Here is a 25,889-nt window from a genome sequence, read left to right as displayed (position 1 = left end):
AATTTCATTAAACCTCATTATGTAAGGAAAGTAAAACATTAGTGTGTCCAGTGGCAACCATTAAAATCCTGTCTTTCATTTTCCAAGCTGCAAGAAATATGCAATCTGCATCTACCATGCTAGCTTGATCCCTGTAATGTGGCCAAGCAGTGGGGAAAACTAGTAGAATTGAAGGGGTAGGCGATCGCTATAAGGATCACCAGGAAGAGGGAGATCCTGATTAATAAAAGAATTTGTATTTTTCTAAACTGGTCTGGAGTAACCTCTGTGATCGGCACACTGCTCAGGGTGTAAATATCCTTTTTTTTTTTCCTTCAGATCCTGATTCCCCTATATAGATGTTTAGTTAAACCCCATTTAAAATACTCTGTCCAGTTCTAGAGACCTCATTTACAAAAAGATATTGCTATGATACTGGTCCAGAGACTGGCAACAACAATGTTGAAAGGTCTAAGGACTGCAGGAAACAAATATGTACAGTTTTGAGGAAAGAAGGATAGGGCGGGGGGGGGCATTATTCAAACCTTTGAATACATTGAGCGTGATTAAGGTTTGGGGGGCTGAGATCAAGAACACAGAGACATGACCTTCTACTAGTGGGAGAAACGTTCAAAACGAACCACAGAAAGTATTATTTTAGACATGGGTAGTGATTTGAGTCAACAGTATGTGAATGTAAACATGCTGCGACAAGCCTAGATCTACACTCTGACAAAAAGGTGAAAAAAACAACAACAAATCAAGAGGTAGATTCGACGGACCACTTAGTATTTTTCTGCCATCCTTCTATGTTAAAGTTGCTAGTGCCCCCCCCAGCCCTACCCCAATCAAATCTGGCTCTGCTGGACATTTTCAGTCTTCAGTGAATGCAACTTTAGTGTTCTTTCTTCTAGCATGCTTTTGCAGTATACTGATTGGCTTTGCTAAAGCATCCCTTCCCTTTACCAATGTTTACAAAATGACAAGTCAGCCATGGCGGCTCTTTTGATAGTGGCATTCTTTTTGGATGCCTGAGATATCTGAATATCTCTCACAAGTTGACATGCTTTTGATGTGTATTTGCTGAATATTCTTTTACATGATACTTTTGTATATTTGATCTTGTATCCTCTTGCAGGAAAAGAAGACCAGAGCTGAGCTGCAGAAGGCTGTTTTTATTCCAGTCTCTCAGATTTCTTCAGAGATTGGTGAGTTGAAGTGAAAATGCCTTATTTGTCTTGGGGGGATGCAAATAGACTATCGGCAGAATTTATTAAAGTGGGAGCATTACAGCAAGCAAAAAACGGAGTAGCTAAGATACAGTGACTTGTAAAAAAAAAAAAAAAAAAAAGCTTCACCTTTCTGGGTGCATTAGGGGTGCCTACAACAGTATACAGGCAGTGCCCGGGTTACGTACAAGATGGGGACTGTAGGTTTGTTCTTAAGTTGAATTTGTATGCAAGTCGGAACAGGTAAAAAAATTTTCAAGTGCAACTCCAGCCAAAAAAACATCTTTTAGTTTTACAGGACTACAAATTCTAGCAATATCTTATACAACCATGCAGAATACCATCAGCTTTGTATAATGTTGCTGGGATTTGTAGTCCTGTATAGCTGGTGGTAGTCAGCATTGTTGTATAATCATTAGAGCAATGCTGAATACCACCAGCCCAGCTACAGTCCCCCAATCCTCCCTTTCCCCCCAAGCCCAGCCATCACCTATACACTCCCCAACCTCCCCTAACACATGCAGGCTGCAGCACCTCTTCGCCTGCGTCCTTGGCAGCCACTGCAGGGGAAGGATCACAGGAGAGGGTACTCACCGTGACCCGGTGCCTGCAGAGTCTCGTATTGGCTCCGTTATGCTACTGTTATGCTAACAGTTCTCCTAAATGACGGGGAGTTGCACAGCCGCCTGTGTGCATCGAATCCCCTCACAGCCGCCGACGCCATCACATACAGCTGTCACTCAGTGTCACCGACTTTACTGCGGTTCATTGTGATAAGTTTTTTTTACAATGAACTGCAGTAAAGTCTGTGGCACTGAGTGACCTCTGTATGTAGTTGTGTCACTACACTGCGGGAGTGCAGGACCTGCGTGTGGCAGGGGCAAGGAGCGGCACTAATCTCGGAGGGGGCAATCGGACCTCGATTCGTAAGTACGGGTTGTTCGTAAGTCGGGCATTCGTAAGTCGGGGACTCCCTGTTCTTATATTTCCAGGGTTTAAAACTTGTAAAAATAAAAAGTGTTGCTCAGATGTTTTTGGCAGTGTTATAGTAAGTCCAGTCCTATTTGGACTGCATCCTCTTCATGTAAATGGAGAGAAAAGTATAAAAAGCATGTGGATTTAAAAGAATTTATGTACGGAGTATTAAATGTAAAAACTGCATGCTCTCATCAGAGTATAATGTTCTTTGCAATAGTGACCTTTTAAGTAACACTTGAAGAACACGTTCACTAAATTTGATTGTGTAGTTTCAGCTCAAAGTACCCCCATTGGCCCCCCCAAAGAAATAGATGAAAGTTCCTTTATTGTAGAAGAGATTTATTTCTTGCCCATTGAGGGACACAGGAAGTAATTCACCTTTGGGTTATATTGCGCCTACGGGAGGATAGTACACTGGAAAAAAAAAATGTTTGTCCAGCCAGGAGAACACCATACCTCGCGATTGTCCCTTAAAGTGACACTAAACTCAAGTTAAATCTTAAAAATACATTTAAGTACCTTTTAACGATCAACAAATGTATCTTATTTGTGTATCACTCGGCTGTAGATCCTCAAATCGTCTCTGAATTGGTGCTGACACTGTCCTTCCTTCTGGAGGGGGGCTACTTTTGTTCCCCATGGTCCCTGTGTGTGTTGTAAAGTAGCCACCGCTCCAAACGCGCTCCGATAATGGGCTACAATCTCACATTTACTAATTTGTAGGAATGAACAAAATTTCGTCTGCCAAAATATTTCATCCAAAAGTGTTCCTATCAGGAAAATGTCGATGGTACCATAACTGCCGAAAATTCAATTCTCTCCTCCCCCACGTCCCTTCAGATGCCCGCTACTCTCCCCTGCCTGTGTCGGCAGAGGCAGCGGGGGTCCAAGGGGACACAGGGAATCCAGCTGCCGGAGCCCAGCAGGTAGGAGTGAAGCTCTCGGGATGCTCTGTGGGGAGGAGAGCTGTCGCAGGAGGCTGAGCTCTCTTCCCGCACCTTCCTGCTCGGCCTCCTCTGTCTGGATGGGGAGTGGTGGTGACAGCTGTGATCTGTCACAGGAGGCAGAGCTCTACTGCCCACCCCCCTCCTGTGACAGCCGATTCAGAACGGAGAGCGGTATACAAACACTCACGATCAGCTGAACGGTGAGTGTTTGTAAATAACTGGACATAGTCTGCTTAATATGTCCCAGTTATTTATGTATGGGAAGTGATCTACTTCCTATTCATTCATGATTGTGGACATAGTAATTACACTATATCTACAATGTATGAATGAACCAGAACACTCAGTATAGAGGATTCCTGTTCATTGATAACAGGGGCTGCAGAAAAAGAGATTGCGGACTCTGTTCTCAATCTCTTTTTCTATTTTAAAAGGTAAATATCAGAAGTCTGTTTAGACCCCCTAATATTTTCCCAGAGCCCCCAACAGTAATATAAATAAAATAAAAAATAATTTAAAAAGCATTTAATTTGCATTTCCTTTAAGAAACAGCTACCGTATATACTCGAGTATAAGCCGTCCCGAATATAAGCCGAGGTACCTAATTTTACCAAAAAAAACTGGGAAAAAGTATTGACCCGAATATAAGCCGAGGGTGGGAAATGAGGCAGCTACTGGTAGATAGATACCAATAAAATTACATTAATATTTATTTAAAAGAAAAATAACCTAGCTCTGTAAGTGGAAAAGGGGGTACAGGGCTACATATCATGTACTACGGATCATTTAACCCATTCATATTAGCAGAGGATAATTGTAAATCTATTGTTCAGTGCACTCTATATGTAGTATATAGTACATGTACATATAGAGTGCCTGCAACAATACATTTACAATGATCCTCTGCTAACATGAATGGGTTAAATGATCCATAGTACAGGGCTACATACAGATCATTTAATACATTCATGTTAGTATAATTGTAAATGTATTGTCTGCACTGTATTAGCAGTATATACTCTATATAGAGTATATACTGCTAATACAGTGCAGACAATACATTTACAATTATACTAACATGAATGTATTAAATGATCTGTATGTAGCCCTGTACTATGGATCATTTAACCCATTCATGTTAGCAGAGGATCATTGTAAATGTATTGTTGCAGGCACTCTATATGTACATGTACTATATACTACATATAGAGTGCACTGAACAATAGATTTACAATTATCCTCTGCTAATATGAATGGGTTAAATGATCCGTAGTACATGATATGTAGCCCTGTACCCCCTTTTCCACTTACAGAGCTAGGTTATTTTTCTTTTAAATAAATATTAATGTAATTTTATTGGTATCTATCTACCAGTAGCTGCCTCATTTCCCACCCTCGGCTTATATTCGGGTCAATACTTTTTCCCAGTTTTTTTTGGTAAAATTAGGTACCTCGGCTTATATTCGGGACGGCTTATACTCGAGTATATACGGTACTCTGTGGACTGATCTTGACAAAAGTGAGGTCAAGAGCATCCATGTTCCTCAGCTGAAGAAGCATAAGTAACAGGCTGGAAAAATCTTCGCCCTGTGAATGCTTGGGTGGAGGTGATGGTATTCCAGGGCTATAAACTGGGGTTTCACTTTCTGTCCCCTTCCATGGTTCCTCGCCTCCAAACTTACTGTGTCACTGTAGAGATTAGTACATCTCATTCAAGCCCTCTTCGTCCTTCAGGGTCAAGGAGTCATTATTGTTTCCAGTTGTTGTTTCCAGGGGTTTTACTCGTCTATTCACTGTTCCCAAGCCAAAAGGAACCACTTTCCCCATTTCCATTTCAAAGCTCTACTATCTTCATTTGAATCCAAATCTGTCATTGCCTTCCTGCACCAGGAGAACTTTCTGTCTTTATGTGGGCATCAAAGATGCCTACTTGCATGCCCCCGCTTCTTTCCAGCGCATCGATTCCTGTGCTTTACTGTGGGGTCGCTGCACTACCAGTTTGTGCTCTTAGGCCTCTCATCCGCACTTTGGGTATTCACTGGACGTCTTTCTCAGGGCGACTCAGTGACCTGGGGTCTATACTTTACAGAAACTCAAGAGATTGTGGATCATCTCGCAGGGTGCTAGCTTCTCTCCAGAAAACCATGTGACGTACATTGAGTAGAGTTGCACAGTTATGACAGTGCTTGACCAGATATCATCCAAGAAGGGTGCTGAGCAAAACCAGTAGTATCTAATCACTGAGACACCCTGAGGAAGGGAGACCTTGTGAGGACCCAAAACATTAGCATTTTGACCTTGTGAATTTAGATTTTATGAATTTTAGAAATGCATTGGTGCCTCTTTTGAGGCAGTCCCATTTACCCAGTTTCACTCCAGAACTCTACAACACAACATTCTGCCATTGTGGGACACGTTGATCCAGTCTCAGCAAGGACTGATGCATCTATCACCAAGGACTAGATTTTCCCTGGCCTGATGGCTCGGGAATCCAGGTCTGGAGTCAGGGAAGTCCTTTTTTCTTTCTGTCTCTTTTGGAGGATCCTCACAACAGAAGCCAGCCTGTCGGGCTGGGATGGAGTCCTGGGTACCTTGTCTGTGCATGGGAATCTCATCTCCCAATCAACATGCTAGAACTTTGGCATATTGGCTTTCTCTTCAGAATTGGACCTTCATACTGGAGGGTCATTCAATCAGACAATGCTATCGTGGTGGCACACATCAACCATCAGAGAGGATTCATAAGTCTTGCCACAGCAAGAATTGACGATTGGATATTGTCTTGGGCACAAATTGATGCTCCAGCCTTTTCAGCTGTGTACTTTCCAGACCTGGGCAATTGGCAGACAGACTTCCTCAGATGGGTCGTGGGAGTGGTCCATACAACCACAGGTTTTCCAGGACCTAATGCAAGTGCAGCAGTCTGGGTGTGGGCCACTTGGCCTCCACGTTTAACAAACTTGACAAGTTTGTCTCCAGGTACAGGGATCCTCCAGTGGATGCTTTGGTGGCTTTGTGGGATCAGTACACCCTAAACTATGCTCTCCCCTGAAGTTTCTTCCTCGTATGCTTTGCAGGATCGAGAGTGAGCAGCAGTGATCCTGGCATGTTGGTAGTGTAAGGGGTTATCCTGTGCTGGCCATTTAGTTTATTTTGTTGTGTGTCCAATCCTCCTGTAGTTGGTAGTCTAACCCAAAGGTTAAAGACTTCCTGTGTCCCTGAATGTACTCCTAGAAACGGATTTCACGTGGAGTACAGAAGTCCTATTATACTTTTCTCTCTGGCAGCCCTTCTCTCGTTCCTTCAGCCTGCTGCAGCTTTCTTCAGGCATTTGATACTTCAGGAGTTCTAGATTCCTGTGCGCCCCCCCGCAACACATTGTGCTATTATTCTCCACCCCCATGTCACTGGCGTATCCTGTACGGGGTCGCTGGATGAGACTAGCACCCAGTGTGGAGCTCAAGCATTGGACACTCTCAGAAGTGTTCAATGCTGAAGAGACTGATGCAGGCCGCATCAATGGAATAGAAGAAGGCAAGAAGACCCGAATGCTGGAGAGGCGAGTATAATCTCTCTTCTATTGCAAGGACCTTTTCATCTGGATTTTTTTTTTTTTTCAGGGGACTGACATATTTCAATATGTTTCCAACTAAAATTTGGATATCTGGGCCTCACAAATTTTGCTTTGAGTGTGACCGTGATTGTTTTGTCTTTCCTTTCTACAGTTAGTGTGCAGGAGGTGTTTAAAAAATTGAACACCTTGCTAGCGGGAGAGGAGGTTAGAATGAGAGATTACTCGGTGTCTGTATCTCGGCATGCCCTGGCTTTGGAATTTGTGAATTACAAGCTGGCCGAGAGGTTTGTGGTAAGTCTTTCGTTAGACATCAGAGCACGTATCCTGCAACATCCTTCATTGCATTCCTGAGTATTTTTCAGATCTCCTATTTTAGCTTTGGGTTTTCAGACCTTTATAGATGTGCTTTGTTTGTCAACAGAACCAAGCAGAAGAAGAAGTAGCTTCCCATCACGAATCGGCTTTTCCTATAGCCATGGTGCTTTCTGGGATATGGGAGAGGCACCCCAGAGTGGGTGAGCTCTTCCTTGCTCACCTGTATAAGAAGTGCCCTTATGCTGTGCCCTATTACCCAGTACTTGAGGAAGGTGTTACTCTCGTAGACTACCAGAGGTAAGCATCAATACAAAATCTAATACACAAGTTGGCTTTGCACAAGACGACTGTTGTCTGCTAATGATGAGAAATCAGCTAATGAATGTTTACAATCTAAAAGAAGATGGACAGATGACCGATTACTTTAGGGTACTAGAAAAGTTGTACAGACCAGACACTGGGAATAACCTAAAGCAATAACTGTAAGCATCCATGCCCCTCACTCTAAAGGTGCCCATACACTGTACGATTATCGTATGGGAATCGCGGGAAATCCCGCGATCGTACGATAATAGCAAAGTGTATGGAAGGCGTGTGACCATTTTCGAACGTCTTCCGTCGAACAAGCAGGCTGGAAAACCCGCCGAGAATTGTGCGATTCTCGGCGAGTTAGTGGCCTGCTTGTTCGACAACTGCCGAACGGGCCGGTGTGCGGTACCGTACGATTAACAGGGCACAATCGCATCTACCATGAATTGTGATGTGGGAGTTGTGTTGCGTTGCTATTCATTTGAATGGTACCCCAAACGCACCTCCCACCCACAGTTTGTACGCCTGCACTAGAACGCGTGGTTCCCTAATGCCGTGCGTTCCAGACAGAGCAGCGCCCAGCGGGGAGGAGAGAATGGATGCACCGCTGCATCGGTCAGTAAATGGCACTTTTGCCATTATGCCAAAATTTTCGGACGTTATATCGGTGCATCCCTACTGAATACAGACAGATGCTTTAAGTTGTAGGCATCATGTAGACAGGAGCCGCTGCAGTAATCTCATCAGTTATAGCAGCAGAAAGTCTATGGCAGGTGAGGAGGACTTTAGATGGAGTTTTTTAGTGCACAGACTCGAGATCCCTATGTGCGTGATAACCTTCTCAAAGTTTGTCACATACTGCAGTGCAGTAGCTCCAGAATTTAAAATGCATGCAAGTAAGTCATACCCCGTAGATCTGCATCATACCCCGTAGATCTGCATCATACCCCGTAGATCTGCATCATACCCCGTAGATCTGCATCATACCCCGTAGATCTGCATCATACCCCGTAGATCTGCATCATACCCCGTAGATCTGCATCATACCCCGTAGATCTGCATCATACCCCGTAGATCTCCATTCAACTATCGGGTTGATCACTATCACAGGTTCCTTGTTCCTCTCGGGAATTGACCGTCAAACCTTTTTAGTTCATGGCTTTCACAAGTGGTTTTACTCTTGTGCCTTACTTGACTTTTAAAAAGAGCTAAAGCATGGAGATTTATTTTGTCTTTACTTTAGTCTCCAGCAGACCTAAGAAATTGATTTCTTTCCCAGTGATGCGGGTAGATGAACATTTTAAAATCCTGTCATCATTTATTTATGTATATTTTTTTCCCCTATAGGAAATTGGGATATATTGTTGATGGCTCAGTGGTTGAGCGACAGGACAACTTCTTGAAACGCATGTCGGGAATGATCCGGTTGTATGCGGCCATTTTACAAATCCGCTATCCTTTTGGGACAGTAAAAAAGGTATGTGTGTACCTATTGTGGCGATGTCTTTTTTTTTTTTTTTGTTTTCCTTTTAAAGATCCTGGAGTGAAAAAGATTGAAGGCTACATTTCTGGACGTCCCATTAATTAAGGGGTTGTCATGCTGATCCGATGGCTTTAGTGCCGTGTAGATCACAGACTCGGAACATCATATAAGGCTGGGTTCACACCTAGGCGTATTGAATATGCATGTTTATCGCGTGTTTCGTGACACGCGTTTTTACCGCAGTTCGCGGTAAAAAAAACACGCGCCAAACGCGTGTTTCCGAGGGCTACCTGGCTGTATCCCAATGGATACACACGGCAAATACGCCCCAAAGAAGCTCCTGTACTTCTTTTGGGCGTAGGGCGTTTTGCAGCGCTGTAAAACGCCCAGGTGGAAACCATGCCCATAGGCAATCATTGGTTTTCACATGTTGAGCGTTTTACAGGGCGTAGGAACGCGCTGTAAAACGCCCAGGTGTGAACCAGGCCTAAAAATAGAGATTGTTGGGTTATTCACAAAAGGGTGAAGAGTTTGGAGAAGGCCGGAGAAGTGAACAGTCTAGGACAACACAGCTGATTTGGAATAATTTTCCAATTCGGCTCACTTTCTAGTTCAGATATGTTGTCCTAGATTGTTCACTTCCCCGGCCTTCTCCAAACTCTTCACCCTTTTGTGAATAACCCTGCAAGAGTTTGTTGTGTGTTATGGCAGAAAAGTCTCTTCTCTTCCCCTCTGAAATTGGTTTCACTTGGCCCTTTTCATTGATGCTTCTGCTGATGAGTTGCCCCCTTTGATAGGATCGCTGGTTTATCATAGGCCTTAGTAACAGTGAATCAGTTTTCATCAGGCACAGAATGTAGTGTTTGTTTTGGCTAATCAAGACCATAAATTGGCTGGATCTACCTGTAGCTAGTGCCACTGTCTGCAGACCATGTGTAGACAAGCTATTTCCACTATAATACCTTTTTAAATCTTTAATACATTTTGGTTGCTTTATTAAGCAGAGAGCAATGTATAATGTCATTTTGTTTTCAAACGAGGTTTGTTTTAATTTTATTTAAAAGATTTCTGTATAGAGCCTCTCTCCCCATCCCCCTTTCTTGATGATCACCAATTTACTGTATATCTTTTCCAAAATGCATCCATTTTAGCTCTGTGCTACTATTGGTCATACTTGTGGCCACAGCTTTTAGACATTTATTAAGGCTGGTAGAAGGAAAGTAGATGTTGCCTATAGTAAATACTCAGATACTAGTTGGTTGTTTTGCTTTAACTATTGCCAAGAATGTATCTTATTTGTGCATCATTCAGCTGTAGATCCTCAAATCATCTGAATTGGTGCTGACACTGTCCTTGCTTCTGGAGCGTGGCTACTTTTATTCCCCATGGTCCCTGTGTGTGCTGTAAAGTAGTCACCGCTCCAAGCTCGCTCCCGTGATGGACTACAATCTCAATACAAATTGGTAAACTAAATATGAGATTATAGTCCATCATGGGAGGGCTCTGGTGATGGAGGGTGAGGGCTCTGGTGCTGGTATCCTACTTGAATGCCATCATTAACAACCCTTTTATTAACTATAGTACATAATAGCAAAGCTTTGCATTTAATAATACCTTGCAGCCAGATTCATAAGGTTTTTCTTTACAGTGCTTCCAAAATGTATTTTACTCTACATTTTAGGCTGGGTTCACACCTAGGCGTATCGAATATGCGCGTTTGTCGCGCGTTTCGTGACGTGCGTTTTTACTGCGATTCGCGGTAAAAAAAACGTGCGACAAGTGCGTGTTTCCGAGGGCTACTTGGCTGTATCCCAATGGAAACGCTCGACAAAAAGCCCGAAAGAAGCTCCTGTACTTCTTTGGGCGTAGGGCGTGTTGTAGCGTGTTCATACGGCCTGTAATACGCCCAGGTGTGAACCATACCCATTGGAAATAATGGGATTTCGGTGTTTGAGCGTTTTGCAGAGCGTTCGAACGCGCTACAAAACGCCCAGGTGTGAACCAGGCCTTAAAGAGAAGACAGATTTCAAATACTTAATTCGAACACTTGTTCAGATAAGCTACCTTGACTGATCTAGGTGTAGCTAACTGTCTTGCTTCTTTTGTAGCATCACCCTCATGGGTTAAATTATGGTTGGCGTTGGTTGGCACAGATGTTAAACATGAAACCAGTAGCTGATATCACAGCTACTCTTCTATATGACTTCTTGGAGGTAAGTACGTTTTTTTTTCCCAGTATTTGTGCATTTCCTTATTTCCTGGCCAGTGTTTCAATTAGGGGCGCACTGAAATTTTGGCCGCCGAAACATTTAGGCCAAAAATGGGCTGAGAGTTCCATAACGGCCGAAAATGTAGTGCATCCTATGCTTCTCTCCTCCCCACTAGGTGGGTTACAATCGCTCAGCGATCAAGACTGAAAATAACTGAGGACATAGTATGTTTACTGTGTTTGTTTTTAGTTATTAAAAGAAAGTCTCTACATTGTAGACATAGTAACTCATACTATTTCCACAGTTTATGAATGGCACAGGAGCACTCAGTATAGAGGCTTCCTGTTCATTCATAACAGGGGCTGCAGAAACAGAGATTTAGGACTCTGTCCTCAATCTTTTTCTGTATTAAAAGGGTAATATCAGGGGTCTCCTTGGACCTCTGATATTTCCCCAGAGCCCCCAACCGTAAAGTTAAATAAAACAAATACAAAATAAAAGCTTGTTTTGGCATGACAAATATATTTTTTTTTCGTTCTTAAAATTCCATTTAGGTGCATCCCATGTTACAATAAACATTACCTTGGGAATGCAAACCTGGGAGTCTGTTTAAACAGCCCCGATGCTGGCGACGTACACTGTACGTCAGTCACGAAGGGGTTAAAGTAGGTGAGAAAGATCAACCGCAGGTTAAATGAGCCTATCAATTAATTCTGATCTTGGAAGCATCTTAAACTGCTGTCAGTCGGATGCAATTGACTCAAGCCTAAACCCTCTTGACATAGACCCCTAGACAAGTTATACAAGTACCATGCATATGTGCTTTTTGTGAACCACCAGTGCCTGAGACCCCTCTATGACCCCTAGGGGGGCTGTCCATACCCCCTATGTTTTGCCAGATTTCTCTTGTCACTCTCTAAAATTGGACACTGAAGTGGTAAATTATTGTTTATTTGTTGTATTGTAATTGTAAGGCTGGAGGGCTGGACCTCTTCCATGTTATAGAGCCTTGTTTCTTTCTTCTTCCCTTTTTTTTTTTTTTTTCTTCAGGTTTTTCTCTGCCACCAAGATTCTTATCTCTATAGCTGCTAAGCTGGCTTCTAAGAGCACATAAATATCTGCTGGTTTCCACCGCAGTAGAGGTCAACTCTTGGGGATTGAGCACTTACATCATCTACTGGGTGGAGTTTTGCTTCAATGCTCTCCTCCTCACCATTTAGCATCATGGAAACCTATCCCTGCTGCTGATCTTGTTTTCCCAGGGCCACGTGGATTTCTGGTCTGTTCCTACTGCCTGTGTACATTGATTGTGGTCACCTCTGGCTATCCAACCTTTACCAGCTGTCCGGAGTTTTGTGAGCACCAGAGGCCTTGCTTTGTACCCTGTGCTTAGTTGCATCATGTCTGCATTTAGACATGGTGATGAGGGTCCTGCTGGAACGGGTGACCTCAGCTTATACTCTAATGGTTTTGAGAATGTTTATTCTGTTCCATCCGAGGGACTGATGTCTGCAGTCTGGAATCCTGTTCCCCTATTGTTATAGGATCTGCCTTGTCATTGCCTTATCTGGCGGAGCTCAGGATCATTCCAGAGTCCCCTTCCATATTGATTGGGGACCTATTCTACAGCCAATAAAGAGTTTGGCCAAGTTCTCCAAGTTTTTGACAGCCTACCAAACATCCTGGACGCTGTGACTATCTCTCATTCTTGTTCATGGTCACCTCAGTTTCTCACGACGGGGGCCATCTTTTAGGAATCAGTCTTTTGCTATGGACCCTGATCCAGATTTATTGATGGGGTTCATACCACACTGCTGCATTGGTTCTCTTTTGGGAAGGGTTTTGATAAGCAGTGATCTACACCCCACTGTGGATCTGCCAGTGACTTGCGTTAACAAGGTAAATTCCTAGGTCTCCTCACATTAAAAAAAATTCTACAGACCAATAGTTTGAATTCTTTAAAACCAGGTTTGCTGGCAGATCCTACCCTTTGCCCTTATCTGGCTATGACTTTAATCTGTCAAATTATAGCAGAATGGGACTTTAAAAAAAAAAAGATTTCTCTATTACGTTGGTGGATCCCTTCCTGATAAAGCTGGTGGAGGAAGTATCTGGGGTTCTACACTTCAGCTGCTTTTGGTCTGTGCACTAAATTGCTGAGATTCATTCAACGAGCATCTGACCCAGTTGGTTTTCAAGTTATGTCATCTCTTCAGAGCTCTTCCTTGACCTATCATCAGGGATATTACTGGACACCAGAGTGTGCACCTGCCTCCACACAAGAAATCTAGGTAAAGGTCCCCTTTCTTTCCTTTATCTACATCTGGAGTAGGTACACCTAGGTCTTCCAAACCTCATGCTCTGTGTCTGCTAAGGGAAGCTTTATAGGATAGTTTAGCCTTCAGTTTTTCAGGTACAGAGAATGCCCTCTCAGGATAACCTACTGAACACTCGCAAACAGCGCTCTCTGCAGCTTCTTGCCTTTATAACCTCTTGTGTCATCACACAAAATAGCATACCTACTTCTCTTTTCTGGGGGTATGCCGAGTTCAAAGATCTTGTCAAGCTCCTGTACTAACTTGGCCTTTGGAGCTGTGTGCCAACCTGTTCTAGGCTCCTCCTCACAGAGTGGGTGTTTGTCTACCTCAGGTTAGATCAGTCTAGCAACTTTACATGGGGTCCACCCCTGTCACTTTCCAGAGGGATCCTTTGACTGTCATGTTCAGGCAGGACGTGTACAGTTCACCATTCCCTCAGGGATTTTACTTTCCAGCCCTTGCACCTTAAGTTTCCTTCTAGGGTTTTTGCCCCAGTGTCTCTTTTAGTGCCCTTTCATGGCATCCACATTGTGAGGCACTTAGACGATCTCCTATGGAGATCACTGTTGACGTGGGCTCTAGTAGACCATATTCTCCTCGATCTGGTATCATTAGAAAAGAATGTGGGCCACTTTAAATCAACTGCAAGTGGCTTGGACCACCTTGGTTCTGCAATAGGGGAATCTTCAGCTTTTTTTTTTTACCCTCTAGTTCTTGTCCCTTGGTTAGAGGGTTACCCATCTCTCAACCATTGCCAGGATAATCATGGTCATTGTCTTCTAGGCGCCCCCCTTATTCCAGTCTCTTCTCTGACCTCATACCCTTTTCCCTACCGTTGAGATCAAATTTGGATTTATAATTCCTGATCTGGTGGTCAAGTTGTCCATGGTTGGTAATTATTCTTCGCCACCATCTAGAAGGTCATGTCAGCGGAGAACCTTCCATCTCCTCTACATTCTGGAGTGCCATGAACAGGTAGTTTATCGTGTCTTATGGGATCACTGGTGCAGATTCTTGGTCTTTTTGTATTCAGTTGTAGTCTTCTTCCTTCTGTAGCAGAATGGCTCTAGGTGTAATAGATCTCAAAGCCCATAATGTTTTCATTTGAGCTCAGTAATTCTACATGGAATCCACCAGGTCTATCCTTGCCTCCCTTCACTGGGACCAGAGACATTCTAGATTCTGTGGATAGCATGGACAGTTTGCTGTGGGTCCCCCAGTTTGTGGCCTTGCCCACTAGCCTTTCATCAAAGTGCTAGCCCCAGTACTCTTCTGAAATACTTAGACAACCTTTTTTAGTTTAGGAAATAGTCGGCACAGGCTTTGACGGACAATGTGACCTTGACTATTCATACCTAATCCTGAACCTTCAGAAATTTGTCCTGGAGCTGACTCATGTGGAGTATCTGTGTCTAGTACTAGACACAGATCAGGCCTGAGTGTTTCTCCCACAGGAGAAACTTCAAACTCTCTGATCTGAAATTCATGCTCTCAAGTACAGGAGTCCTCCAACTTTTTGCTTCTGTATCAGAATCCTGGGTCTTAAGTTGGCCTCCCTTGACACTGTCCTGTTTGCCCAGTTGCAACTTTATGTTGCTGCCGTCCAAGTCAGTCCAGTCCCTGGATAAATCAATTGTTTGGCAACCTCTCTTAGTCACGCTGCTATCCTTGTTTAGCATGACTGCATCCTGGATCATTTATCTGCTCACTGCAGCAAAGTGATTATGCGGAGTATCTCTCCATTGAGCAGTCTAGATACAGAGATGTGACATTGAATGCTAAATGGCTAAACCAGAAAGATCGATTAAGCAAGACACGCACATTTCTACCTTTTCTTGCTGTGCAGTGAGGAAAATGTGTGCAAATCAGAAGCCTGCCTGTGAGGAATTAAAAATCCAATGGTAAATTCGTGACCGTCTGTGTGTTTTCAACCCTGCTATCAACTGTTTGCCCGGAGTTTTAATTTAGCTTGTCTTATTCTGTCTGCCTGCAGTTGAGTTGTAAGTAAAATAAGCTGTTAATATTTAAAGGAAATGCATGTATTTGTTATTAAAGGAGAACTATGAGGTGACTGATTTTCACTCATCCTCATAGTTCGAGCCGACGTGTGACAATGAAACTGTCACACGTCGGCTCAATAGATCGGGAAGTGAGCGAATGCATACCGTCGCTCGCTCACTTCTCGATCCTGTCCCTGCAGAGAGCCGTGACTGTCACAGCTCCCTGCAGGGATTCCCCCCTCTCCCCGCTCCGATCCTCCAGCGCTGACTTGCGGAACGGACGGGGGAGGGGGCGGGTACAGCTGGCTCTGCCTCTAGATAAGCAGAGCCAGCTGTCACTTACACAGCTGGGTGGATCTCGACAGTAATGTCGGGATCCGTCCCGGCTGCGGCAGGCTCGGTATACCGCGAGCTCTAGCTTGCAATATACTGAGCTTTGGGTCACGGGAGGATGCTAGTTTATGTCCTCCCGTGACCCTTAGGAGAACTATGGGGAAAAACACTTCGTCCATAGTTCTCCTTTAAGTACCTGCAGTTGAATCTGTCCATCTATTATTTTTATTAAATTTTGTTAAGATCTATTAAAGTTTAATAATGAGACTTGATGCTGACTCGCCTTCCTAGGCACAGTTCCAAAAGTGCTTTATGGCAAATAAGGCTACTTTTGTAACTACTCTGATGCCAGGTTTAATTTCTCTAGGAGCTTTTCTAAAAGGAAAGCTCCAACTGAATTGGTTGTTGGGGGCACAATGACATTTAGCTTGTTCTGTTTCTATTTGTTTGAATGCTTTGCTGTCTATCTTCAGGTGTGCGGCAACGCTCTGATGAAACAATACCAAGGGCAGTTTTGGAAACTAATTAGTTTACTTCAAGAAGAACTCTTCCCTAGGTATGTGTGTTGGAAAACCATGTATTAGTCACTCCACTCGTCTACTGTAAGTGGAAAATGTTTGTATTATGGGTTTAGGCCGGCTTTTAAAGTTGACTTGTAGCCTGAAAAAAAGTAAACTGCTAGTAAGCTCAGGTTTTTGATAGACCATTTGTCAAAAAATAGAAAACAAGTTGCTGGTAAAAAGAGAAGACAACTTTTTGTCTTTTTTGTACACTGCCTGCTTCAAAGTACACTTATCAGATGCCAAAGAGTGGAGCCCAGTGCTGGTATAGTGTAACAATCGATCAACAAACAAGGAAGATGCTGGCGGGAGGAGAAGCTTCTGGTGCCTGTTGCTCTGTCTTAAGTGGAACAGGGCAATATCAAGCAGTTTCTGAATGGGTAGAAGCCTCTGTAGTGAGTGCTTCTCCCCATTTGAGAAAGTCATGAACGAACAGGAAGTGATGTAAATCACATCCTGTTCACTCATAACTGAGGACACATAGTACTATGTGTCCCCAGTTATTCACAAACATTTGGAGTGATCAGGCGATCGCTCCAGTGTTTGTGCTGCACACAGAGGATCGGTAATATCACTGATATATTTACCGATCCTCCGCTCGGCCACGCACAGAGCCGCCGGCATCCTGAAACTGACAGGATGACAGCGGCTCCGATCTCCTCCCCGACCGCTGCTCTCTCATGCCGCTCGATCATCGTGATCGAGCGGCTCACTCCTCCGACCCCCACCGCCGGCCATTTGTGTTCGGATGCACGCTGCCTCAGCCCATACAAGCGGGGGGGGAGCAGTGGGATCCATGGAGACACAGATACCTGCCTGGAACAGCTCCAGGGAGGAGAGGCTGAAGATGCCGGCGGCAGCTGTGCCGGCAGGAGTGAGCCTCCAGGAATTTTTGTTAAAGGAGAACAATGGGGTTAAGTCTTTTCCCCATAGTTCTCAGGGTAACGGGAGGACCCAAAATAGCGTCCTCCCGCCACCCTAAGCTCAGTATACCGCGAGCTATAGCTTGCGGTATACTGAGACGCCGCAGTATACCGCGAGCTCCTGCTCGCGGTATACTGAGACGCTGAAGCAGATCTCGACAATTATGCCGGGATCCGCCCAGCTGCGTGACTGACAGCTGGCTCTGCCTATCTAGAGGCAGAGCCAGCTGTACCCTCCCTTCACTCCACTCGTCTACTGTAAGTGGAAAATGTTTGTATTATGGGTTTAGGCCGGCTTTTAAAGTTGACTTGTAGCCTGAAAAAAAGTAAACTGCTAGTAAGCTCAGGTTTTTGATAGACCATTTGTCAAAAAATAGAAAACAAGTTGCTGGTAAAAAGAGAAGACAACTTTTTGTCTTTTTTGTACACTGCCTGCTTCAAAGTACACTTATCAGATGCCAAAGAGTGGAGCCCAGTGCTGGTATAGTGTAACAATCGATCAACAAACAAGGAAGATGCTGGCGGGAGGAGAAGCTTCTGGTGCCTGTTGCTCTGTCTTAAGTGGAACAGGGCAATATCAAGCAGTTTCTGAATGGGTAGAAGCCTCTGTAGTGAGTGCTTCTCCCCATTTGAGAAAGTCATGAACGAACAGGAAGTGATGTAAATCACATCCTGTTCACTCATAACTGAGGACACATAGTACTATGTGTCCCCAGTTATTCACAAACATTTGGAGTGATCAGGCGATCGCTCCAGTGTTTGTGCTGCACACAGAGGATCGGTAATATCACTGATATATTTACCGATCCTCCGCTCGGCCACGCACAGAGCCGCCGGCATCCTGAAACTGACAGGATGACAGCGGCTCCGATCTCCTCCCCGACCGCTGCTCTCTCATGCCGCTCGATCATCGTGATCGAGCGGCTCACTCCTCCGACCCCCACCGCCGGCCATTTGTGTTCGGATGCACGCTGCCTCAGCCCATACAAGCGGGGGGGGAGCAGGGGGATCCCTGGGGAGCAGTGGGATCCATGGAGACACAGATACCTGCCTGGAACAGCTCCAGGGAGGAGAGGCTGAAGATGCCGGCGGCAGCTGTGCCGGCAGGAGTGAGCCTCCAGGAATTTTTGTTAAAGGAGAACAATGGGGTTAAGTCTTTTCCCCATAGTTCTCAGGGTAACGGGAGGACCCAAAATAGCGTCCTCCCGCCACCCTAAGCTCAGTATACCGCGAGCTATAGCTTGCGGTATACTGAGACGCCGCAGTATACCGCGAGCTCCTGCTCGCGGTATACTGAGACGCTGAAGCAGATCTCGACAATTATGCCGGGATCCGCCCAGCTGCGTGACTGACAGCTGGCTCTGCCTATCTAGAGGCAGAGCCAGCTGTACCCGCCCCCTCCCCCGTCCGTTCCGCCAGTCAGCGCTGGCGGATCGGAGCGGGGAGGGGGGAATCCAGCCCCTCCCCTGTCATGGCAGAGAGCCGTGACAGGATCGAGAGGTGACCGAACGCCGGTATGTGTTCGCTCACCTCCCGATCTACTGAGCCGACCTGTGACAGTCTCATTGTCACAGGTCGGCTAGAACTATGAGGTGAGTGAAAAGCACTCACCTCATAGTTCTCCTTTAATGGCTGTCATCAGCAGCTTGTGATCCGCTGATGTCAGATAATAATTTAAAGGGGACCATCCGGGGAGCAGTTCTGATATAAGTTCGCTAAAGCGACCATGAGCTTATATCAGAACTGCTCCCCGGATATAGCAGAACGGTAAATGCCACCGCCGTAAGGCATACTGACCTGGCCATTTGGGAACAGTTTTGTTCCACCGTATGCCTTGCGTCTGTGGCAGGGAAAGGGTTAAAGAATGTTTTGTCGTTGGGCCTGTTAGCCTGTGTAAGGGCTTGTTCACACCAAATGCAGACCAGATCTGCATGAGGTTCTGCACACGCAGTGTGTTATACCGCGTTTATTGCCACATTTTTGATGCGTTCCGAGCCGTTTTTGGTTAAAAAAAAAATAAAAATGTTTTCTTTCGTTTAAAATGGGCTTTTAGTGCGTTCCAGAGCGTTTGCATGCGTTTTTGATGCGTTTGCATGCGTTCCAGAGCAGGTAAAATAGGGCTTGCTGCATTTTTTTTTTTTTTTAACATGCTCTGGGGCGCCGCGGTGTGAACTAGAGCCCAAAATACCATTTGGAATACATTGGACGCAGTTTTGATCCGGTCTCTGTAACTGCTCTGCTCCTGGAACGCACTTGGTGTGAACAAGCCCTTACTGTGTTGCCCACCCCTTTGTTTTTGGATGTCCAGCTTGTCCAAGATTTCTGTGTCCCCCAATATTCGAAAGATAAAATAGAGGGGGGGGGGGGGGGTTTCCGTGTACTCACCACACTCTTGTTTCTTCCTATAGAATCAAACGGGTAACTGAGGAGGGGCAAATGGGGTCGGTGGTTCGACTAAGACTCTTCTTGGAAGTAAGTACTGGGGGTCTAGTTGGGTGGATGGTTTCTGGATGGCTACCCTGGCTCACACCTTTTTTGTTTCATTTATTACAGAAAATCTTACAAAAAAGAGCGATACCTCTGCCAAAGGGATACCAACACTTTTCATCATAAAAGAAATGAAGTCACGATGTATTCCAACTCCTAGATTGTAAAATTAAATTGTATGTAAACCCAATCAATGAACTTCTTTTATTTGCTCCTTTTTTTGGTCTGGTAAATAGATCAGTTAAAGCCCTAACGCACTTCCTGCCCTGGGGTGACAACGCTGCTCTTCCCTAGAAACAGTACAGTGAGCGGGCCTTGTCACCCTAGGACAGGAAGTGTGTTACTGACCAGATCACCAGGTGAGAGTAAAAGGAAAGGAGCCTGAAAAGAAATCCTAGGCGGCCACACAAGAACTGCCAAGCTGCAATACGTTAAAGTGTATCTAAAGCCGAAACCTTTTTATTTTAGTTTTTGGATTTAGGTTTTTATTGCTCTTTGTCCTCCAAAACCATTCACTCTCTCAATCCGTTCTGGACCACATTGTCACTGAAACCAACATTTTCAATTGGCCCCCAGAATGGAAGTTTTAAGACAATATTTGAATGGCGACACTGGTTCCGGTGACAACTGTCTAAGAGGGCATTTCCCTCCCTTTTTGTTAGATTTTTTTTTTCTTACTTCCTGTTGTGCCTCCAGAAATAGACATAAAGGGAAATCTCCCTAATGGGGCACAAAGGGTAAAAAAAAAAACAAATCTGGTGGGGGTTTTCACCATCCCATACGCCATCCAAAATAAAACATTTCGGCTTTAGTTCTGCTTTAGAAGCTTTTTTAATAATGTATTTTTTTCATGATTGTTATATTTGTAAATAAATGTAACAAATTCTTAACAATAACCTGTGTGGTGTATTTTGTGGTTAACCCACGACATCCAACGTTTTGCAAAGTCTTTGTAATATATGATACCCCAAGGCCAGGTTCCGCAATACACCCTCCCACCCGCGCTGCTATCCCCCCCTTCCCATAAATGGAGAATGGCAACCAGATGGCAGGGCGGCGGGGTTAGTTTCAATTTTATTTTACTGGTTTGTTTAAAAGAAATGAAGTCACGATGTATTCCAACTCCTAGATTGTAAAATTAAATTGTATGTAAACCCAATCAATGAACTTCTTTTATTTGCTCCTTTTTTTGGTCTGGTAAATAGATCAGTTAAAGCCCTAACGCACTTCCTGCCCTGGGGTGACAACGCTGCTCTTCCCTAGAAACAGTACAGTGAGCGGGCCTTGTCACCCTAGGACAGGAAGTGTGTTACTGACCAGATCACCAGGTGAGAGTAAAAGGAAAGGAGCCTGAAAAGAAATCCTAGGCGGCCACACAAGAACTGCCAAGCTGCAATACGTTAAAGTGTATCTAAAGCCGAAACCTTTTTATTTTAGTTTTTGGATTTAGGTTTTTATTGCTCTTTGTCCTCCAAAACCATTCACTCTCTCAATCCGTTCTGGACCACATTGTCACTGAAACCAACATTTTCAATTGGCCCCCAGAATGGAAGTTTTAAGACAATATTTGAATGGCGACACTGGTTCCGGTGACAACTGTCTAAGAGGGCATTTCCCTCCCTTTTTGTTAGATTTTTTTTTTCTTACTTCCTGTTGTGCCTCCAGAAATAGACATAAAGGGAAATCTCCCTAATGGGGCACAAAGGGTAAAAAAAAAAACAAATCTGGTGGGGGTTTTCACCATCCCATACGCCATCCAAAATAAAACATTTCGGCTTTAGTTCTGCTTTAGAAGCTTTTTTAATAATGTATTTTTTTCATGATTGTTATATTTGTAAATAAATGTAACAAATTCTTAACAATAACCTGTGTGGTGTATTTTGTGGTTAACCCACGACATCCAACGTTTTGCAAAGTCTTTGTAATATATGATACCCCAAGGCCAGGTTCCGCAATACACCCTCCCACCCGCGCTGCTATCCCCCCCTTCCCAAAAATGGAGAATGGCAACCAGATGGCAGGGCGGCGGGGTTAGTTTCAATTTTATTTTACTGGTTTGTTTTTTTTTGTTTTTTTTTTTTTTTTTTTTTGTTTTGTTTTGGTTTTTTTATTACTTTTTTATTTTAATTCTTTTTTTAATGTTTTTTATTTAATAATAATTTTTTTAATCAATTTAATTTTTTTAGATTTGTATTTATCTTATTTACTTTATCCTTTTTTTTGCTTATTGTTTTTTTATAATTTTCTTTTTTACTTTTTAATCGCCTTTTTTTATTTTTTTTAAATCAATTTAAGTTGGTGTTTTTTTTTTTCACCTAACTTTGCTATCACACAGGAGAACACAATCCCCTGTGTGATAGCAATTGGAGGTGACGGGTTCTCTTTATTGACCCTGTCACCTCCAATACAGGAGTTCTAGCACAGCACTGTGCTGGAACTCCTGTGACAGGTGGGCCTGGGCACACTTCAGCACAAATATTAAAGTCCAAACATGGCCAGAAACAGGCTAAATGCTGATGAAAACTTCAAACAAGTCCCCCCATATAAACAGTTTTAATCACCATCATTAAAAAAAGTCTACATCTGTACTGCAAAAGAGAATTCTAAGTATATGGAGTTGAGGAAAAAGGCTTGGCAGGGCTGATGTTGTTATTACCGGAGTGCTGTCTGTAGAAGGTGGACACCAGGGGCAGGTGGTTGCCTTGGTTGGCCCTTCAGCTCACTCCCAGTGCCACCCACCTTACTTAAGGTCTGCCCTGCTAGCCATTGAAAAGCATGTGTCCTCTCCTGCTTCTTCATTGCCACTCCCAAAACCAGGCCAAGGGGGTAGTGGGAGTTGCATTCTGGCAGGAAAAAGGATCCTTGCTGGACCCATTACCGGGATTCCCATGTGGATATACCAGCGGGTACTTGAAATGACTGCGGATGGCGTCACCACATGCAGATAGTTGAGCGTCACCAGCACACCAAAACGATGGATACAGCAATTAGGGGTCCGTTTATTGAAGAATGCCGTCCATCATATGCAAGTGCTTTTTGGACCACACAGGGTCCCCCACATCAGGCTCAGAGATGTATTCTGGCAGGGTGCACCTGCATGCACAGGAAGCTCCTGCCACTAGTTACTGCTGAGGAGCGACAGGTGATATTACAGGGTTTAAGAAGACACACACACACACACACACACACACACACTGCATTTGAGAGGGAAAACGATTTTTAAGGTGCATAAAAAAACAGCTTGCTGCATTGTTACATAGGTTGAAAAAAAGACACAAGACCATCTTTAACACATTATAATGGTTCATATTAGGGATGCACCGAAGTTTTGGCCGCCGCAAATGGCACTTTTGGTAGAATGCCGAAAGTATCATGTTATGGCCGAAATTGCGGTACGTGCCTAGTTTCCCTCCTCGCTGCTAGGCGCTGCTCTGTGTCCCCAGCAGGGAGGAGAGCGCTTTGAGCTGCCGGCATCTCGCCATCCCATACTCCATCCAAAATAAGATAAAACATTTTGGCTTTTGTTCTACTTCAGGCCTCCGTTCTCCTCCCGCACAGCACCGCGGATGGAGAACGGTGTGGGGGCGGAGACAGCTGTCACAGGAGGCCGAGCGGTGCGGGAGGAGAGCGCTGCGAGCGTGTCACAGGAGGCCGGCTCTCCTCCCGAACCGCCCCGCAGATGGAGAGTTGTGTGTGGGTGGAGACCGCTGTCACATGAGGCCGAGCCGACGGTGCAGGGGAGGAGCCAGTTGTCAAAATAGACCGAGCTCTCCTCCCCACACCATTTGTTCAGCCTCGCTTGTCCTGTGACAGCGTGTCAGGATAGAGAGCGGGTACAAGCAGTCAGTGATCACTGAGTGTTTGTAAATAATTGAGGACAAGTTTACTCTGTCCCCAATTATAAATGAATAGGAAGTATTCTACCTACTTCCTGTTCTGTCATGATTGAGGATATAGTAAACATACTATGTCCACAAGCTATGAATGAACAGGAACACCAAGTATAAATGCTTCCTGTTCATTGTAACAGGGGATGCAGAAAAAGAGATTGAGGACTCAATCTCCTCCTTTTTTCCATTTTTTAAAAAGGGAAATATCAGGGGTTTGTTTAGAACCCTAATATTTCCCCAGAGCTCCCGACAGTAAAGTTAAAAAATACAATATTTAAAGGTTTAAAACAAAAATGTAAATAGAAAACAATTAATTTTCTGTTTTGGCCTGACCATTTTTATTTTGCATATTAAATGTTTGACATTTTTCAGTATATAACCAGAGACGAGGGAACAATATCGGACAAAGACACATCCAAACTACAGTTCAAATGTAATGGGGAGGGGAGGTAGGGGATATGAGCACCACCTGGCCCGGGGTCGATATAAGGGAAAAATTCAAAATATATAACCACCTCAGTATTGGGGATAAAGGTAAAAAAGGACCATCAATCAATTCGACACGGCTCACACTATGGGGAGAAAACATTTCAGCCAGATGGCACGGCGGGCCTTAGAGACATTAGGGCAATGTATTCATCCGAGGTTTTAAAGTGAAGCAAGCACACCCAAGTTTTGTAATAGGTGCCATATTACATCCTTGTTAGAATGAAGGCTTTCCTCCAGCCTCAGGTCATCTACGTGGGCTAACCATTCCGCCACAGTAGGCATTCGGGGAGAACGCCAGTGCTTTGGAATGAGAGGGTACTGCAGTCTTCCTGTATGATCGTAGCGAGAGGGGCTTGAGATGAAAGAGGCATAACCAGGGGGTCTAAGGGTGTGGGAATCCCACTGATAGCAGTTATAAGGCGTGTGATCTCCCCCCCCCCAGTACTCCCGTGCCAACGGACAGTCCCAACACAAGTGAGCAAAGGTGCCCGTTGCGCAACATGAGTGCCAACATAAGGGGGAGGCCGCAAGGCAAATGGCATGGGTGGTAGTTGGGACCAGTGCTACCTGAAAACAATTGAAGCAGAAGCCCCCGTTATAGAAGATCAGTAAGGGGCTGTAGCAATGGACTTTCTTGTACAAGTCTCTGGAAATGCAAGATTCACTAAAGCAGGACAGACGGAGGTCAAATGCACCCGTCTATGAATGCTGAGTGATCCTAGAAGCTTCTCCAAGATGGCCGCCGGCAGGCGTCAATCGGATGGCCGTGCATGCGCGATGACGACGTGGCAGGCTGTCACCCAGTCTAGAGACCGGGGGGATACCCGGCCTCGGGACGTCCCTGCTGCTGATCTGAGAGTTCTGGTTCTGACTCAGCAGGAAACATGTCAGAACTCTGCAGAGAGTCCAGTGCTAGAGTCCTTTACAGCATGCTGGCAGGGGAGAGGCCTTTCTATGCTGCTTGTGGCTGCTTGGTAATTATATCGAAGGATACGTCTTTGGTCACCTTTTGTTTCTATGCACCAGGAATGTATTAAGCTGATATTAAACTGGAGCCACAGAGTGGCATTAAGAGAAGGGTCTTCCTCCTGCAGGTCTGTGTATTATTTATCTGAGGCCTGCGCGCAAAACCCAACACCACCCTTCCCTTCAAAAACCAGCCGTTTCATCCTGCGCGTCCTCGGGAATTTCCGGAAGACCTCGGCTCCCCTTCGTGCTGGAGCCGCAGTCGGGAAGGGGGCGTGCCCGCTGCGCTCTGCCACCTCGTGCTTTTCCGGAGAGGCTGCGGAGGGTGACGTCACTCGGCCGGCCCCGGGTACAAGTAGGGCGAGCCCCGCGCGACGCTACCAGACGACGATCCGGAGATCAGGAGCGAGGAAGCAGGAGTGCAAAACACCCGTAAAGCCGGTGAGGCCGCACCCCATTACCTGCACCCCCCCGCGTCCTTCCGCCCGATCCCCCTTTCTAGAGCACCTCCTTTTATATTCTAGAGGAGATCGATGTTCTGCCATTGCAAGACGTGTCCCCGATCATTGCACCGTGCTGCATTCATTGCAATGACATAAGACATCCTCTCTATAGCATGCAATGTGCATTTCCTATTACTAGCATAGCTGTGATCATCTAGTTCTAGATCAGCACTGGCCTTGTACCCACAGTGCTAAATGAATGGGAGGTGACAACTGCATTGTCTATATACCATTTATTTCTCACCATTTGTAACGATGTGTCATACCTGCACTGTGATCTCTACTTCAATACAAGTAACCTATTGCTACTCAGTAACCTGCACTGTCCTAGTGATCAGTTATACCTATGTGGATGGTCTACTGCAAACCATTCATTCTGATTGGTTGATCATACCT

The 25,889-nt window shown here is 44.8% G+C and overlaps 2 protein-coding genes across 5 annotated transcripts in view; both read left to right on the top strand.

The window, feature by feature from the left end:
• GLE1 (GLE1, RNA export mediator) overlaps nucleotides 1-19,771 on the top strand; it is a 32,692-nt gene extending 12,921 nt beyond the window's left edge. The window contains exons 9-16 of the mRNA XM_018565499.1: nucleotides 1,118-1,197; nucleotides 6,863-6,998; nucleotides 7,129-7,319; nucleotides 8,679-8,808; nucleotides 10,923-11,027; nucleotides 16,149-16,231; nucleotides 19,567-19,630; nucleotides 19,712-19,771. Of these exons, the coding sequence (XP_018421001.1) occupies nucleotides 1,118-1,197; nucleotides 6,863-6,998; nucleotides 7,129-7,319; nucleotides 8,679-8,808; nucleotides 10,923-11,027; nucleotides 16,149-16,231; nucleotides 19,567-19,630; nucleotides 19,712-19,771 (849 nt within the window). The remainder of the gene's footprint in view (nucleotides 1-1,117; nucleotides 1,198-6,862; nucleotides 6,999-7,128; nucleotides 7,320-8,678; nucleotides 8,809-10,922; nucleotides 11,028-16,148; nucleotides 16,232-19,566; nucleotides 19,631-19,711) is intronic.
• Nucleotides 19,772-25,333: 5,562 nt separating this feature from the next.
• The window catches only part of SPTAN1 (spectrin alpha, non-erythrocytic 1), an 89,784-nt gene continuing 89,228 nt past the window's right edge, over nucleotides 25,334-25,889 (top strand). For all 4 annotated transcript variants that reach the window (XM_018565511.1, XM_018565510.1, XM_018565509.1 and 1 more), the window contains exon 1: nucleotides 25,334-25,431. The gene's annotated coding sequence lies outside the window, so the exon portion shown is untranslated. The remainder of the gene's footprint in view (nucleotides 25,432-25,889) is intronic.

Source organism: Nanorana parkeri, unplaced genomic scaffold, assembly GCF_000935625.1.
Source record: "Nanorana parkeri isolate BGI_ZX_2015 unplaced genomic scaffold, ASM93562v1 scaffold854, whole genome shotgun sequence".
Lineage (NCBI taxonomy): Eukaryota > Metazoa > Chordata > Amphibia > Anura > Dicroglossidae > Nanorana > Nanorana parkeri.
Note: the sequence above shows the minus strand (reverse complement) of the source record. Positions and strands in the feature narration are given on the sequence as shown.